Source organism: Bos indicus, chromosome 28 (genome assembly GCF_029378745.1).
Source record: "Bos indicus isolate NIAB-ARS_2022 breed Sahiwal x Tharparkar chromosome 28, NIAB-ARS_B.indTharparkar_mat_pri_1.0, whole genome shotgun sequence".
Lineage (NCBI taxonomy): Eukaryota > Metazoa > Chordata > Mammalia > Artiodactyla > Bovidae > Bos > Bos indicus.
Genome location: NC_091787.1, coordinates 10,454,913 through 10,469,369, shown reverse-complemented (window position 1 = coordinate 10,469,369; position 14,457 = coordinate 10,454,913). Strand labels below are relative to the sequence as shown.

General features: G+C 37.0%; 1 protein-coding gene across 3 annotated transcripts in view; it reads right to left on the bottom strand.

Moving 5' to 3' along the window:
• Window positions 1-14,457, bottom strand: part of RYR2 (ryanodine receptor 2) — an 832,848-nt gene that overhangs the window by 190,722 nt on the left and 627,669 nt on the right. For all 3 annotated transcript variants that reach the window (XM_070781954.1, XM_070781952.1, XM_070781953.1), the window contains 4 exons: window positions 12,444-12,533; window positions 10,836-10,973; window positions 2,375-2,452; window positions 631-706 (listed from right to left, as the gene is read on the bottom strand). In XM_070781954.1, the coding sequence (XP_070638055.1) occupies window positions 631-706; window positions 2,375-2,452; window positions 10,836-10,973; window positions 12,444-12,533 (382 nt within the window). The remainder of the gene's footprint in view (window positions 1-630; window positions 707-2,374; window positions 2,453-10,835; window positions 10,974-12,443; window positions 12,534-14,457) is intronic.

Genomic DNA, 14,457 nt, shown 5'->3' with positions numbered 1-14,457 from the left:
AACACACACAAACATAAACAACATGCATATAATCTAATGCTGAATAAATAACAATGAAAGAGATGATCAGTACAAGATGCATGTAACTGAACAAAATATTAATGCAAATATTACATACTTATTTTTGAGAAATATAATTTTCTTAATAAATTAAGAAAAGATTTTAGAAATGACTAAGGCAATATTAGGTCATTTTAGTATTCAACAAAAACAGCAGGAAAGGGCAAGCAAAGGCATGTAAGAGACAGTACGCAACTGGACTGAACAAAACAATGAGGCTGAGGATAGGAGATACAATGAAATAAGAGAAATATTTAGGCTGGGGTGGAATCATTGAAGGAGGCCTAATTAATTAAAAGGATGACAAATATAGATATCTACAGGCTAAAATAGGCAAGAGAGACCATTTGATGGGCCATCAAAATTCTGAGACATCAGGAACTATATACTGGCAATAAGGAAATCAGGAAATAGCATTTCCACCTTGAAACTATTATAACTATATTTGAACCATTCTAATAAACTAAAGATATAATGAGCTCTTGTGCCAAAAAGACTACTTTATCCTTATTGTACGTTCATAGACTCAACCTCTGGTCATTTTTTAACAAGGATTTTTAAAAATATTACCTTTGGCCTCCAGTTCCAGTTTCTTTTTCTTTGCCCATATATTATGGTAGTTTTCAGCCATCATTTCTGCCATAGCCTTAAACAAACAAAATATTTTGCAACTAAGTTATACTTTAAAAGGATACTAGAAAAAGATAATTTTTGTTTCCAATATGTAATAACAAACATGTTTTAAATGAGTAAATTATAGTGTGTTAGTGCTAAAATACATCTAAAAGAAAATTATTTATAATCTGAAATTTCAAAGGTTTCTAATGATCTGTGAAATATAAAGTAGTAAATAGCCACAGATGATTCGATGGGAAAGGTCATTGTTCTTTGAAATGTTTAAAGACACGTGTTTTATTAATTTAATAATGAAACTTCAAACTAGCTATAGACTTTAAAAATATGTCGGTTTACAAGTTTTTATTTCAATTTCTAAAGATTTACAAGATGATTAAACCTTACTGAATGAACACTGAACACAGGGAACATCCAATGAACAGACTGAATGAATGTCTGTCCCAATCCAGGTGAGAGACCTTGGAGGCTCATTAACTTTTTCTGTGGCCTTTGGACTTTGACAAGATTACCTCTAAGATTCCTTTCACTTAAGACAAGTTTACTATGTCATTTTAACACATTCATACCAGAAAATGACAAAAGGGAAGCCCAAGATTTAATAATCTTAGATTTTTATCTTGGTATGCTTACTTCTCTAGGAATGATGCAAACAATGCCAATATCATTGTGTGATCATTATATTGACCTGTCAACTTATGTCCTGTGGTAACAAATTTTATCTTTTCACTCAAATCAGGCATTTCACAGTAGGCTCCTTATTGACAAAAGAGAACTATGGCAGGAGCAAGCAAAATGTTGTCAGTTTGGTTAAATAAACAACTTAAGGAGAAGACTCTTGAGAGTCCCTTTGACTGCAAAGAGATCCAACCAGTCCATCCTAAAGGAGACCAGATCTGGGTGTTCATTGGAAGGACTGATGTTGAAGCTGAAACTCCAATACTTTGGCCACCTGATGCGAAAAGCTGACGCATTGGAAAAGACCCTAACGCTGAGAAAGACTGAGGGCAGGAGGAGAAGGGGACGACAGAGGAAGAGGACGGCATCACTGATTCAATGGACATGGATTTGGGGGGAGTCCGGGAGTCGGTGATGGACAGGGAGGCCTGGTGTGCTGCGGTTCATGGGGTTGCAAAGAGTCGGACACGACTGAGTGACTGAACTGAACTGAACGGCAGTCTCCAACCTTTTTGGCAGTAGGGACTGGTTTCATGGAAGAAATTTTTCCATAGACTCAGGGGGTTCAGGATGATTTAAGCTCAATACATTTACTGGGTACTTTATTTCTATTATTATTATATCAGCTCCACCTCTAATCATCAGGCATTAGATCCCACAGGATGGAGACCCCCGACTTATAACACACATTTTTTCATGAGTAATTAAAATGATCTTTGAGCATTATAAATTACTGATTTAGTTTCTTCTTCTTCTATATAATTATATTAGGGTTTTAAAAAATAGATATGATCTTTAAAGAAAATATATTATTTGAAGGAAACACCCTGAAAAAGTTCTATCAACTTTCACAGCATTAAAAGCTTAGGGTACATAATCAATAAATTCCACGGACCTTCTCTCTGATCAGTACATTCAATAATTCATGCTGTAAAATACATGCAGGAAATGCATGTACACTTTTTAAAAATGAAATTTGCAGAATATTTTTAAAAGTACTTACGTGCAGATCTCTGGATAGTGTAACATTGCTCATGTCAATGGCTCGTGGGCTGTACCCATGGGCGGCATCTACAGAAACCTAGGTAATTTACAAAAAATAACATCTCATGAGAAAACCCAGTGGAGAGAGATTTAAGAGTTACTTTGAAAATATAAGGCAAGTAAATTCTCAAATGCACCATCTCCTCAGATAAAACGGGCTATAGCTAAACAAGCAGATTTTACAAATGTTATCTAGCAGATTAAATTATATTTGGGTGTCTGACATTTATTTCAGGTTGAATAATACATCCCAATATCTTAGGGTCTGCCAATCCAGAGAGTTAATGCTCGGGATGTGCACGATTCTGAAATATTACTCAAGTCAAAGGATAATTGATTTCTTGAGTTTCTTATAAATTCTTATCAGCTGTAGTGAAATTTACTTCTCCTCACACAAATACAAGCTAATCAGAGATCAGTATTTATAAATGTCTTTATAGGCCAAATAGCGAAGCCCCAGGAAAGCAACCACTCCAAAGAGGACGGTGACTGGGGATCATCTTTGGAAACCAAAATTGTGCCTAACACAAAATCTAAAATCAAAAGCATTATCTGCTCCTTGCTACCACCCGCCCAGTACTAACCTCATTTCACATACCATACCCAGCCTGGTTGCCCAGTCCAGACCCATGGCAACCACCTCTGATTATTCCTCCTCAATTGCTATTATGGATCAGTCACAAAATTCCATCTCTTCTACCACAAAAACATCTCTGCTATACAACCGCTTCCCTCCATATCCACTGTCTTTGCTCTAACTTAGATATTTAATGTTTTTGTTTTGTGGGATGTATACAACTTCTTCTAAGGAGTTTCTTTCAGCCTTCTATCTCCCCCTTCTCTGATTCCTTCTCTACTCTATTGTAAGAAATATACTTCCAAAAATATTTATTGTGTTATTCCCTGAGCCTTTCCACAGTGCAGTAAAAATCTGCAGGCCTGGACTAAGTTGTATTTGTCTTAGTATTCCCAGAGTCTGGCACAGGCCATCTTTCATCAAATTAGGATTATAAAATGATTGCCAATCTCACAGATATTGAGATAGAGCAATCATATGTCTTACAACTAATAAAAAAGTATTAGACTCTCTGCAACTTTTGTTGAATAAATGAATAAAATACAGCTGATGTTGATAACATTATTTGTTCCTAAAATAAAATTCTTAGTATTTAATATCCTCTTAGACCATGTTGCTTATATAACTGAAACATATATCCTCTTGGTTTTACATTGAATTATTGCAACTGATTTAAAGAATGCAAGTAGACATCTCTTTATTCAGAGAGAGATTCTTTTAAAAGTTTTCATCACCTGTTTCTCCTCTTTACATATGCAGAAATCAGAAGACTGACCAATTTCTTCTATAATCTCAAGTTACCTAGAATATGTACCCATTCAGAATTTAATTAACTCTAGTCTTCTTAGCAATAATAATAACAACAAATAACAATCACCATGTGAATGGTTATATGTAAAGCATATAGATTATTTCATTCAAGTTTTAGAACAACTTTGAAAAGGAGATATTGCTATTTGCCACTTTAAAATGAGAAAGAAAGTGATTCAGAATAATTAAATAATTTTAATGACCATCATGTGAATAGTAAACAGCAGAATCAAGGTTTTAAATTAATTATATCTGATTCCAAAGCACTTCTCCAATATCTTAAAATGGCCCCCTGTGTCCTGCCTGATTTGTCTCCTGAGACCTCTCCTCCCATCTTGCTGTTAGTCCCTAGCTCCAACTTTACTGCATTCCTTGCTGTTTCTCACAAAGTCAGGCTACTCCCACACCTCAGAGCATGCGCATGACTTGTCACATTCTTCCTCTGGATATGTCTAACTCTCCCAGCTCTATTCAATTTATCTCCTCCATGAAATCTATTCTGATAACACCATATACAATTGCAACTCATCCCCACAGGTTATTCAGCTCCCTCCTCTACACTCATAATCTGCCTTTCTATGTGGGTTTCTTTTTCCAAAATATTGATCATATTGTGATATAACATGTAATTTACTTAAATCTATTGTTTACTTTCCCCATAAGCAGGAAACTCCATGAGAGCAGAGGTGTTTGTCTATGTTGTTCAGGGAACTATCTGAAAAGCTTAGGACAGTGCATGGAACATAGAAGGTGCTCACGAAATATCTACTGAAAGAATGAATGAATTATTCCTCTGTCCTAGCCTATATTTTAGTTCAAGATAGGTAACAAAGCACAAGCTGGAATCAACATTGCCAGAAGAAATTTCAATAACCTCAAATATGCAGATGACACCACACTTATGGCAGAAAGCAAAGAACTAAAGAGCCTCTTCATGAAAGTGAAAGAGGAGAGTGAAAACGTTGGCTTAAAACTCAACATTCAGAAAACTAAGATCACGGCATCCAGTTCCATTGTTTCATGGCAAATAGATGGGGAAACAATGGAAATAGTGACAGGCTATTTTTGGGGGGCACAAAAATCACTGCAGATGGTGACTGCAGCCATGAAATTAAAAGACACTTGCTCCTTGGAAGAAAAGTTATGACCAACCTAAACAGAATATTAAAAAGCAGAGACATTACTTTGCCAACAAAGGTCTGTCTAGTCAAAGCTATGGTTTTTCCAATAATCATGTATGGATGTGACAGCTGGACTCTAAAGAAAGCTGAGCGCCCAAGAATTAATGCTTTTGAACTGCGGTGTTGGAGAAGACTCTTCAGAGTCCCTTGGACAGCAAGGAGTTCCAACCAGTCCATCCTAGAGGAAATCAGTCCTGAATATTCATTGGAAGGACTGATGCTGAAGCTGAAACTCCAGTACCTTGGCCACCTGATGCGAAGAACTGACTCACTTGAAAAGACCCTGATGCTGAGAAAGATTGAAGGTGGGAGGAGAAGGGGACGACACAGGATGAGATGGTTGGATGGCATCACTGACTCAATGGATGCGAGTTTGAGTAAACTCTAGGGGTTGGTGATGGACAGGGAGGCCTGGCATGCTGCAGTCCATGGGGTCACAAAGAGTTGGATACGACTGAGTGACTGAACTGAACTGAACTGAGGTAACAAATTTTATTCATCCTCTTCTCCTTCTTAGGTTAGAAGCTTATTTTAAAAATTTGTTTAAATAATGTATATTCTACATGCGTGATAAAAACTAGATACAAGAAAATAAAATTGGGGGTAAAAAGTAACTATTAAGAGCCTATGGAATACACCTTAAATTGCCAGAAATGTCCTCCTTTTCTGCTGATGTGACTATCAAGTCAAAATTTACCAGTTTACCACCTCGAATCAGATCTCCCCACTTCTAATTCTGTCAGCATTTTTACACTCATTCTTTTTTATTTTATTAAAGTATAGTTGATTTACAATGTGGCACTAATTTTGCTGTACAACAGTGATTCAGTTACACACACACATTTATATATATTCTTTGTTCACATTCTTTTCCATTATAGCTTATCCCAGGATACTGAGGATAGTTCCCCATGCTGCACAGTAGGACTGTGCTGTTTATCCATCCTGTCTGTGTATAATAGTTTGCATCTGTTAGTGCAAACTCGCAGGCCTTCCCTTTCCCACTCCTTCACCATGGCAACCACAAATCTATTCTCTATGTTTGCACATCTGTTTCTGTTTAATAGATAAGTTGATTTGTGTCATATTTTATTGATAGATTCTACATATAGGTATTGGAGAAGGCAATGGCACCCCACTCCAGTACTCTTGCCTGGAAAATCCCATGGACAGAGGAGCCTGGTAGGCTGCAGTCCATGGGGTCGCTAAGAGTTGGACACGACTGAGCAACTTAACTTTCACTTTTCACTTTCATGCGTTGGAGAAGGAAATGGCAACCCACTCCAGCATTCTTGCCTGGAGAATCCCAGGGACAGAGGAGCCTGATGGGCTGCCGTCTATGGGGTCGCACAGAGTCGGACACGACTGAAGCGATGCAGCAGCAGCACATATAGGTATACACTCTATTCTATATTCTATCAAGTTATTGGCTTTGTCTATGCCCATATATTATCTTAATATGCAAATTATAAAATTGTAATTGAGTAGTAAATTTTCTGAAATCATGCTTACAATGATCATAATAAGGTCCAATGTTGACTGCAATATATGCTCACCACACTCTTAAGTGATTTGTAAGCATTACGATGCAATCCTCACAATAATCTTGTAAATTAGATGCTCTTTGCTGTTTTATTTTTAAAAGGAGAAAACTGCAGCATAGAAAGGTTAAGCAGTGTGCCCAAGCTCATAAAAAAGCTATCTGCTCAACGGCGAGGCCAGGATTTCAAACCCAGATCTTGCTGAGTTAAATACAGGCCACTTCTGCCTTGCAGACACAGTGCTGAGTCCCAGCAGAAATAAATGAAGCATACTGGCTCAGAATCATGTCAACAAGTGATTTCAATTCATCCAAGTAGATAGTCCTTAATATAAAGTGATGCCATCAAAAGTGTTCCTTAATTTATTCAAGAGTGTACCTATTACATAATAGAAAATATCTTTATAATCACATGGGAAATCAGTACTGGAGAGAGGAACGACATTAAGAAGCTTAGCAAGATGATAACTGAAAAAGATGATAATACTGTAACATTAGTAATTAAGAAATGATAATCCATTTTAACATTTCAAATTATATTGGATTATGTTTCAATAATGTTAGGGTGAAAATAATGACAAGGATTATAAATATATTTGCAGCATTTGCTGCTTTCTGTTTCTGACACTGATAAAAATATTCTTTCTTTACTAAAAGTCAAAGTACCACAAACACAAACAAGCTCTTTTATTTACCTTTGAAAAAATGCTTCCTGACATTAAAAATATGTAAATAATAATGGTAATCATGAGTTACCATCTACTGAGGTAAACAGATTAAGTAATATGCCCAGCAGTTTGTTTCCACAGAGTGGAAGTCCCAGGATTGAAGCCTACCTCTAGGGCTGTCCCTCTTAATCCATACGTCTAGCATAGGCACCTCCTAATATTTTTGAATGACACAGGGGGTTTAACAATATATGTCATATATCACACATGTCACTGAAAATCAGTAAGACTTAAGTGATGGTTATATGGGTATCATATAAAATTATATTTATTGAGGGCTTAATGGGCACTGAAAACTACATTACGAGCTAAAGGGGAAGTAAGGAAAAAAGGAAATAAACACAACATAGCATTTTTTAGCACTCTTGAGAAAAGTTTAATTCAGCAAAACAATAAATTTTCCTGGGGTTAAAGAAAAAGGTAATCCTTTTCTGACAATGGATTGGTTATAGTTTATACCTTATAATTTACAGAGTCTGTAATGACTTTCAATGTTTTAAAATCAGTTTCTTAAATCTGGGGTAAGATTTTATATCTGACATGACCCAGAACCATTTTGGAGCTTGTTATGTTTCATCGTCAGTTACCGGTTTTTTTTTGTTTGTTTTTTTTCAGGGGTGTTTGCAAAAGTATGCAACCCATAAGTTACGTTAATCTTCAGGTGAGCATGGCTAAAATCATAGAATGACCCTTTGCTTCTCTTCCTTTGTTGTTATTCGAGAAATATTCTAGAGACAGGACAGGGAGAGGCTACTTAGCAGTCGGCCCTACCCACTCCGACGGCAGTGGTGAGAAAACATCTGGCAAAGGCAGCAACAAGAGAATGGAGTTCCCCTCATTCTGCTGCAGCCCCTCCCTTGGCTTCTCTGGGCTGTGCTCCGGCATGCTATATAGGCCCAGTTTTTTCTGGCTAAGAGAAGGTCTTTTTTCTTATCTGCCTTCTACCATTTCTACTCTTTAGTACTGGCTCACAGAATTGGGACCATTATTATTTCAAAGGGCATGCTCTCATTCAACACATGCAGTTTTAAATTAGAGCCCATAATTTTTGCTATCAAGAATGGGGGAGAATCTGTTTCCTGGCAAAGCTTCACATCACTTCCATTATGTAATAATTTCCTTATTTCCTATACAATTTAGAGGGGAAAAAAAGAAAAACCCAGATAATTCTATTCTCTGCACTCTGAGTACCTTGTATGTATCACTAGCCTAAATCTTATCATTGGAGTAGGTTTAACCTGATTGTCTCTAACACCAAACTGTGAGTCTTTTGGAACACAATCAGATCTTATTATTTTATATTCCTATGGCCCAGGACTCAGTTTGTGCTCAATATTTGTTTAAACAGATTAAAACAAAATGGAATTTAGTTAGAAATATGTGCAATCATGATAACAGGAAAAGTATGCTTTTACAAACCTCTATGTTCATGATACTTAAGAGAATTTGATGTAAAATATGCATCTGGGCTACCAGATGGTGCTAGTTGTGAAGAATCTGCCTCTACTAGCAGGCAGACGAGGAGACACGAGAGACCCAGGTTCGATCACTGGGTCAGGAAGATCCCCTAGAAATGGAAATGGTACCCCACTCCAGTATTCTTGCCTGGAAAATTGCATGGGCAGAGGAGTCTGTTGGGCTACATTCCACAGGGCCACAAACGGTCGAACATGACTGAGTGATGGAGCAGAGTAGGCCCAAATCAGAACTTAAATCTATTTAACAGTATATTTCAAATGTGAAGCATGCGAAACACATGCTTTGAGTGTCTTCATTTTCTTTCTTCAAAAATGTTATCAATATAAATGGCAACAAAAAACACAATATTTTGGCTAAACCAAATATAGTAACCCAAGCAGTTTGAAAGAGACAAGGTCAGGTTTAGCTCCTAGAAGAAATCAAAGAGCCAGCTGGTATCTGGTCAAGGAGAGGTTCTCTTCCAACAACAGAGACAACTCTACACATGGACATCACCAGATGGTCAATACCAAAATAAGATTGATTAAATTCTTTGCAGAAGATGGAGAAGCTCTATATAGTCAACAAAAACAAGACCTGGAGCTGACTGTGGCTCATATCATGCTGCTGCTGCTAAGTCGCTTCAGTCGTGTCTGACTCTGTGCGACCCCATAGACGGCAGCCCACCAGGCTCCCCCGTCCCTGGGATTCTCCAGGCAAGAACACTGGAGTGGGTTGCCACTTCCTTCTCCAGTGCATGAAAGTGAAAAGTGAAAGTGAAAGTGATGTCGCTCAGTTGTGTCCGACTCTTAGTGACCCCATGGACTACAGCCCACCAGGCCCTCCGTCCATGGGATTTTCCAGGCAAGAGTACTGGAGTGGGGTGCCACTGCCTTCTCTGGCTCATATCATGAGACCTTATTTAAAAATTCAGACTTAAATTGAAGAAAGTAGGGAAAATCACTCAGGCCATTCAGGTATCACCTAAATCAAATCCCTTATGATTACACAGTAGAAGTGACAAACAGATTCAAAGGATTAGATCTGATAGACAGAGCACCTGAAGAACTATGGATGGAGGTTAATAACACTGTTCAGGAGGCAGTGACCAAAACCATTCCAAAGAAAAAGAAATGCAAGAAGGCAAAGTGTTTGGTACTTTGCCAACAAAGGTCCATATAATCAAAGCTATGGTTTTTCCAGTAGCCATGTATGGATGAGAGAGCTGGACCATAAAGAAGGTTGAGTGCCGAAGAACTGGTGCTCTCAAACTGTGGTGCTGGAGAAGACTCTTGAAAGTCCCCTGGAGCGCAAGGAAATCAACCCAGAAGATTCACTGGAAGGACTGATGCTGAAGCTGAAGCTCCAATACTCTGGCCACCTGATGCAAAGAGCTGACTCACTGGAAAAGACCCTGATGCTGGGAAAGATTGAGGGCAGGAGGAGAAGTGGCAGATACAGGATAAGATGGTTGGATGGCATCATTGACTCAACGGACATGACTTTGAGCAACGCTGGAATATAGTGAAGGACAAGGAAGCCTGGTATGGTGCAGTCCATGGGATTGCAAAGAGTCGGACACAGCCTAGCAACTCAGCAACAACAAAGGTTCTCAAGATCAAGGCTGTCCTTACTGTGCCCTCTTCAGCACAGAAGCCCCACAGCCACGCTCTGCTCAGTTGACTGACTTCCTTGACTCGGCCCACTAACAGTGAGCTCTTTCATTCCTGCTCTGCCTGTCCAGTTGTATATCTTCCCTTTGCAAGTACATCCATGGAAGCTTTAGATCCAGATCACTACTTCTGACCACTCCACTAGCCCCTAAGAACCAATCTGCAGTTCTTATTGGCAAGGAGACAAAACCTTAATAGACAACCTAATTGTAGGTAAGGAACTTACTTATTAACATACCTTCAAGACTTTATCACCAGGTACTCCTTTATATACCATCAGGAGAAGTACAGCCTGACAGTTAAACTCCAAGGCCTAAGCTTACTTAAAAAGTAGACTTTCTAAACTTTATATTAGTCTTCAGAATTTTCAAATTAGTTGTTGTGGAAAACACAATAATTAAATGAAATACTCAAATTATTTTAAAATGACACAGACATCACTGTGATATTTACCTGACTTGTCTGAGAAATACGACGAGTACGGTTATAAAGGGCCATGCTGTCTCCCTCTCGGGTCCTTTCAATTCTCCATCCCCAAGCCAGCATAGTTTTTAAAGATTCTTTGATTGGCCAGCGATAAATTTCTTTTTCCTAGAAAGAAAAAAAAGATAAAAGGATGGCATATTATGAACCTAAATAAAAGTTTAAAATATTTAACGCTTTGTTCTGAAATACTCTACCGTCACCTAAACATTTTTGATTAGCACTGTTTATTTAAAAATAAAAAAGCAAAGTAAAAATTCTGAAGAGCAGAATGTGAGCTGAAATCCAGTTTGACTAATGATGCTAAGAGGGATCCTGGCTTACTATAGCATGAGGTTAATTTTCTTTAGTTTCCCTAGAAATCAGGATCACTATTAGGAAAAAGTTCCAGATTATATGACATGTGCTTGACAGCATTTCTACAATCTGAATAAACAGAGAAGTAACTTATTCTATAAGCAGGGAGCCAGAAAATCCTTTACAGTTCATTTGTCAAGATACTGCTTTTCCCCCAACAGAAGTAAAGTACATGAAAACATAAATAATAAAAATACTAAAATATATTACTTCATTATAACTTAACAAAAGACTCTTTATTTTTTTTTAATTAGGTCCTATTTGTTTATTTTTGTCTTTATTTCCATTACTATAGGAGACACAGCCAAAAAATATTTCTGCAATTGATGTCAAAGAGTGTTTTGCTTATATTTTCCTCTGTTTTATACTGTCTGGTCTCAAAGTTACATGTTTAATCCACTTGAGCTTATTATTTGCATACAATGTTAAAGAATGTTCTAACTTCATTAGAACATTCATAAAGTCACATGTGACTTCCAGTTTTCCCTGCATCATTTGTTGAAGGCTATCTTTTCTTCATCATAGAGTCTTGCTTCCTCTGTCATAGATTAATTGACTGGAAGTGCATAGGCATATTTTTGGGCTTTCTATCCTGTTCCATTGATCTAGACTTCTGCTTTTGTGCCAGTACCATAGTGCTTTGATTATTGTAGTTTTGTAGTATAGTCTGAAGTCAGGAAGCACAATTCTTCCAGCCTCATTCTTCTTTCTCAAGATTGTTTTGGCTGTTTGGGGTCTTAGTATTTTCATACAAATTTTAAAAAAACTTTTCTAGTTCTACTTCTGTGGAAAATGCCACTGTAATTTTTCAGAGATTGCATTGAATCTATGGATGGCCTTGGGTAGTGTAGTCATTGATGAAAGACAGCACAAACAGATGGAAAGATACACCATATTCTTGTATTGGAAGCACTGCTATTATTAAAATGACTACAAAAGACTCTTTAGATTGATAAGAATATTTTCTAAAGTTCTTAAATATATAGGAGAGGAATAAAATTTTTTTAAAAAACAGAAAAATATTACATAGAAAGGATAATAACCAGTTAAATACTGACAGAAAATTGGATTATGAAGAAAAAGAAGACAAAAAAAATGTAAAAAGGAGACCTTTGAGAAAGGGTATAAATAGTATGTATAAAGAAGACATTTTAATAAGAAATTTACATAGCAAAAACTTCCACCCCCAAATTAAAGCTACGTAAACTTAAAAAAAGTCACCTTTTCAGATAATAGTTTATATGGCTTCATTAATGGTTGAACTTTAGATGAGTCTGAATATATTTCTCCATAAATCCATCCATTTGCCAACTAAAAAAAAAATCAAAATTGTTTTACATGCATTAATTTTAGAGTGTAGGTGTGCATGTGTTTAAGTATGTACTTGGTAAATCTAAAATCAACCAAGATAAGCATTAAGGTTTGAACTTTTATCCAGTATAAGTCAATATAAAGATTTTCATCCTAGTCAATATTATTTTGAGTGATCACCTGGAACAATTTTTTGTTTGTTTGTTTCTCAGACCAATTTTGTTTGTTTGTTTGTTTCCCCTCACCACAGGGAAAGTGGTGAGTCATAACAACTGGACCACCAGGGAATTTCCTGGCATACATTTTTTTTATGCAGAGATGAATAGCACCCAGCCTTCCTTAGACAGATCTGTGATTATGTCAATCGCCCTCCCCTAGGAGGCAGCTACAGGCTGCACAGCCAATGTGATATTCATTTTAGCTCATCATGTTTAACTAAGGACCTCAACCTGTGACACATGTATGTGAGACACTCATTTTAATCTGAAGTGGCTGTTTAATTTGGAAGCCTCCCTAAATAGTGCTATTTGTTTTGCTATTCCTATGTTCAATGACCTATCAACACATTCGTCCCACATGCTTTTGCCCATATAATCTGGCACACTTCACTGTTTCCCTGTATGTCAATGGAATCTGAATAACTAGGCTGAAACAGCTCAGGACCGCTTTCCTGTAAACTTCCTCTCCATCACCACCCCCCAACAGCTTAGTATCTAATAGAGTCTTTAAATAGGGCAGATACTTTACTCTTACTGACTCACCTACTAACATGGTTAAATTACTGAACAAAGAATAAGTCACATGCTTAACAAAAATGGGGTTTCTTAGAGGAAGGAAGGGACTGGTTGGCCAGGGCAAGGATTGAAACTGGGTAATACTGAATTGCCACGTGACACAAACATCTTTTGGAACTATTGCTGTTTGATTTTCCCTTCAGCAAAGCAGTGTATCCTCATTTTAGATTCCTGCATCATCTCAACTTAATTTCTCTGACAAACCTATTTTAACCATCTTCTTTCAAGTTTTACTAGGCTCAACTGAAATGTGACAACTGTGCACGATGTTTCCTCTAGAAAAAATCTCATAAAAGTATGTAGGACTTGTGTCAGACATTGGGGCTACTTAGTTATCTCATTCAAGTCGCTCCTCTTTTATAGACAATGCAAATAAAACATGCCATCTTGCCCTGTAAGGGAACTGAAGATCTATTTAGTGATAAGAGATGCAACTGAAGACAAGAAGATGTAAATAATTACTAAATTCTGATTAAAAATTTTCAAGATCTTTTTGTAATGTAAAATTACACATAAAAGGTAAAGTTTTCTTAAAAGATTTCTGGATGCAGAGTCACTATGTCTTACTGAATTTGTCTTCCCGAGTTTATTTTTGTGTATGATGTTAGGAGGTGTTCTAATTTTATTCGTTTACATGTAGCTGTCCAGTTTTCCCAGCACCATTTATTGAAGAGGCTGTCTTTGCCGCATTGTATTCTTGCCTCTATGGTCAAAAATAAGGTACCCATAGGTGCATGGGTTTATTTCTGGGCTATCTTGTTCCATTGGTCTATATTTCTGGTTTTGTGCCAGTACCATATTGTCTTGATGACTGTAGCTTTGTAGTATAATCGGAAATCAGGAAGGTTGATTCTTCCAGCTCCATTCTTCTTTCTCAACACTGCTTTGGCTACTGAGGTCTTTTGTGTTTCCACATGAATTGTGAAATTTTTTGTTCTAGTTCTGTGAAAAATGCCATTGGTACTTTGACAGGGATTGCATTGAATCTGTAGATTGCATTTGGTAGTATAGTCATTTTCATAGTATTTATTCTTCCTACCCAGGAACATGGAATATCTCTCCATATGTTTATGTCATCTTTGATTTCTTTCATTAGTGTCTTATAATTTTCTGTGTACAGTTCTTTTGTC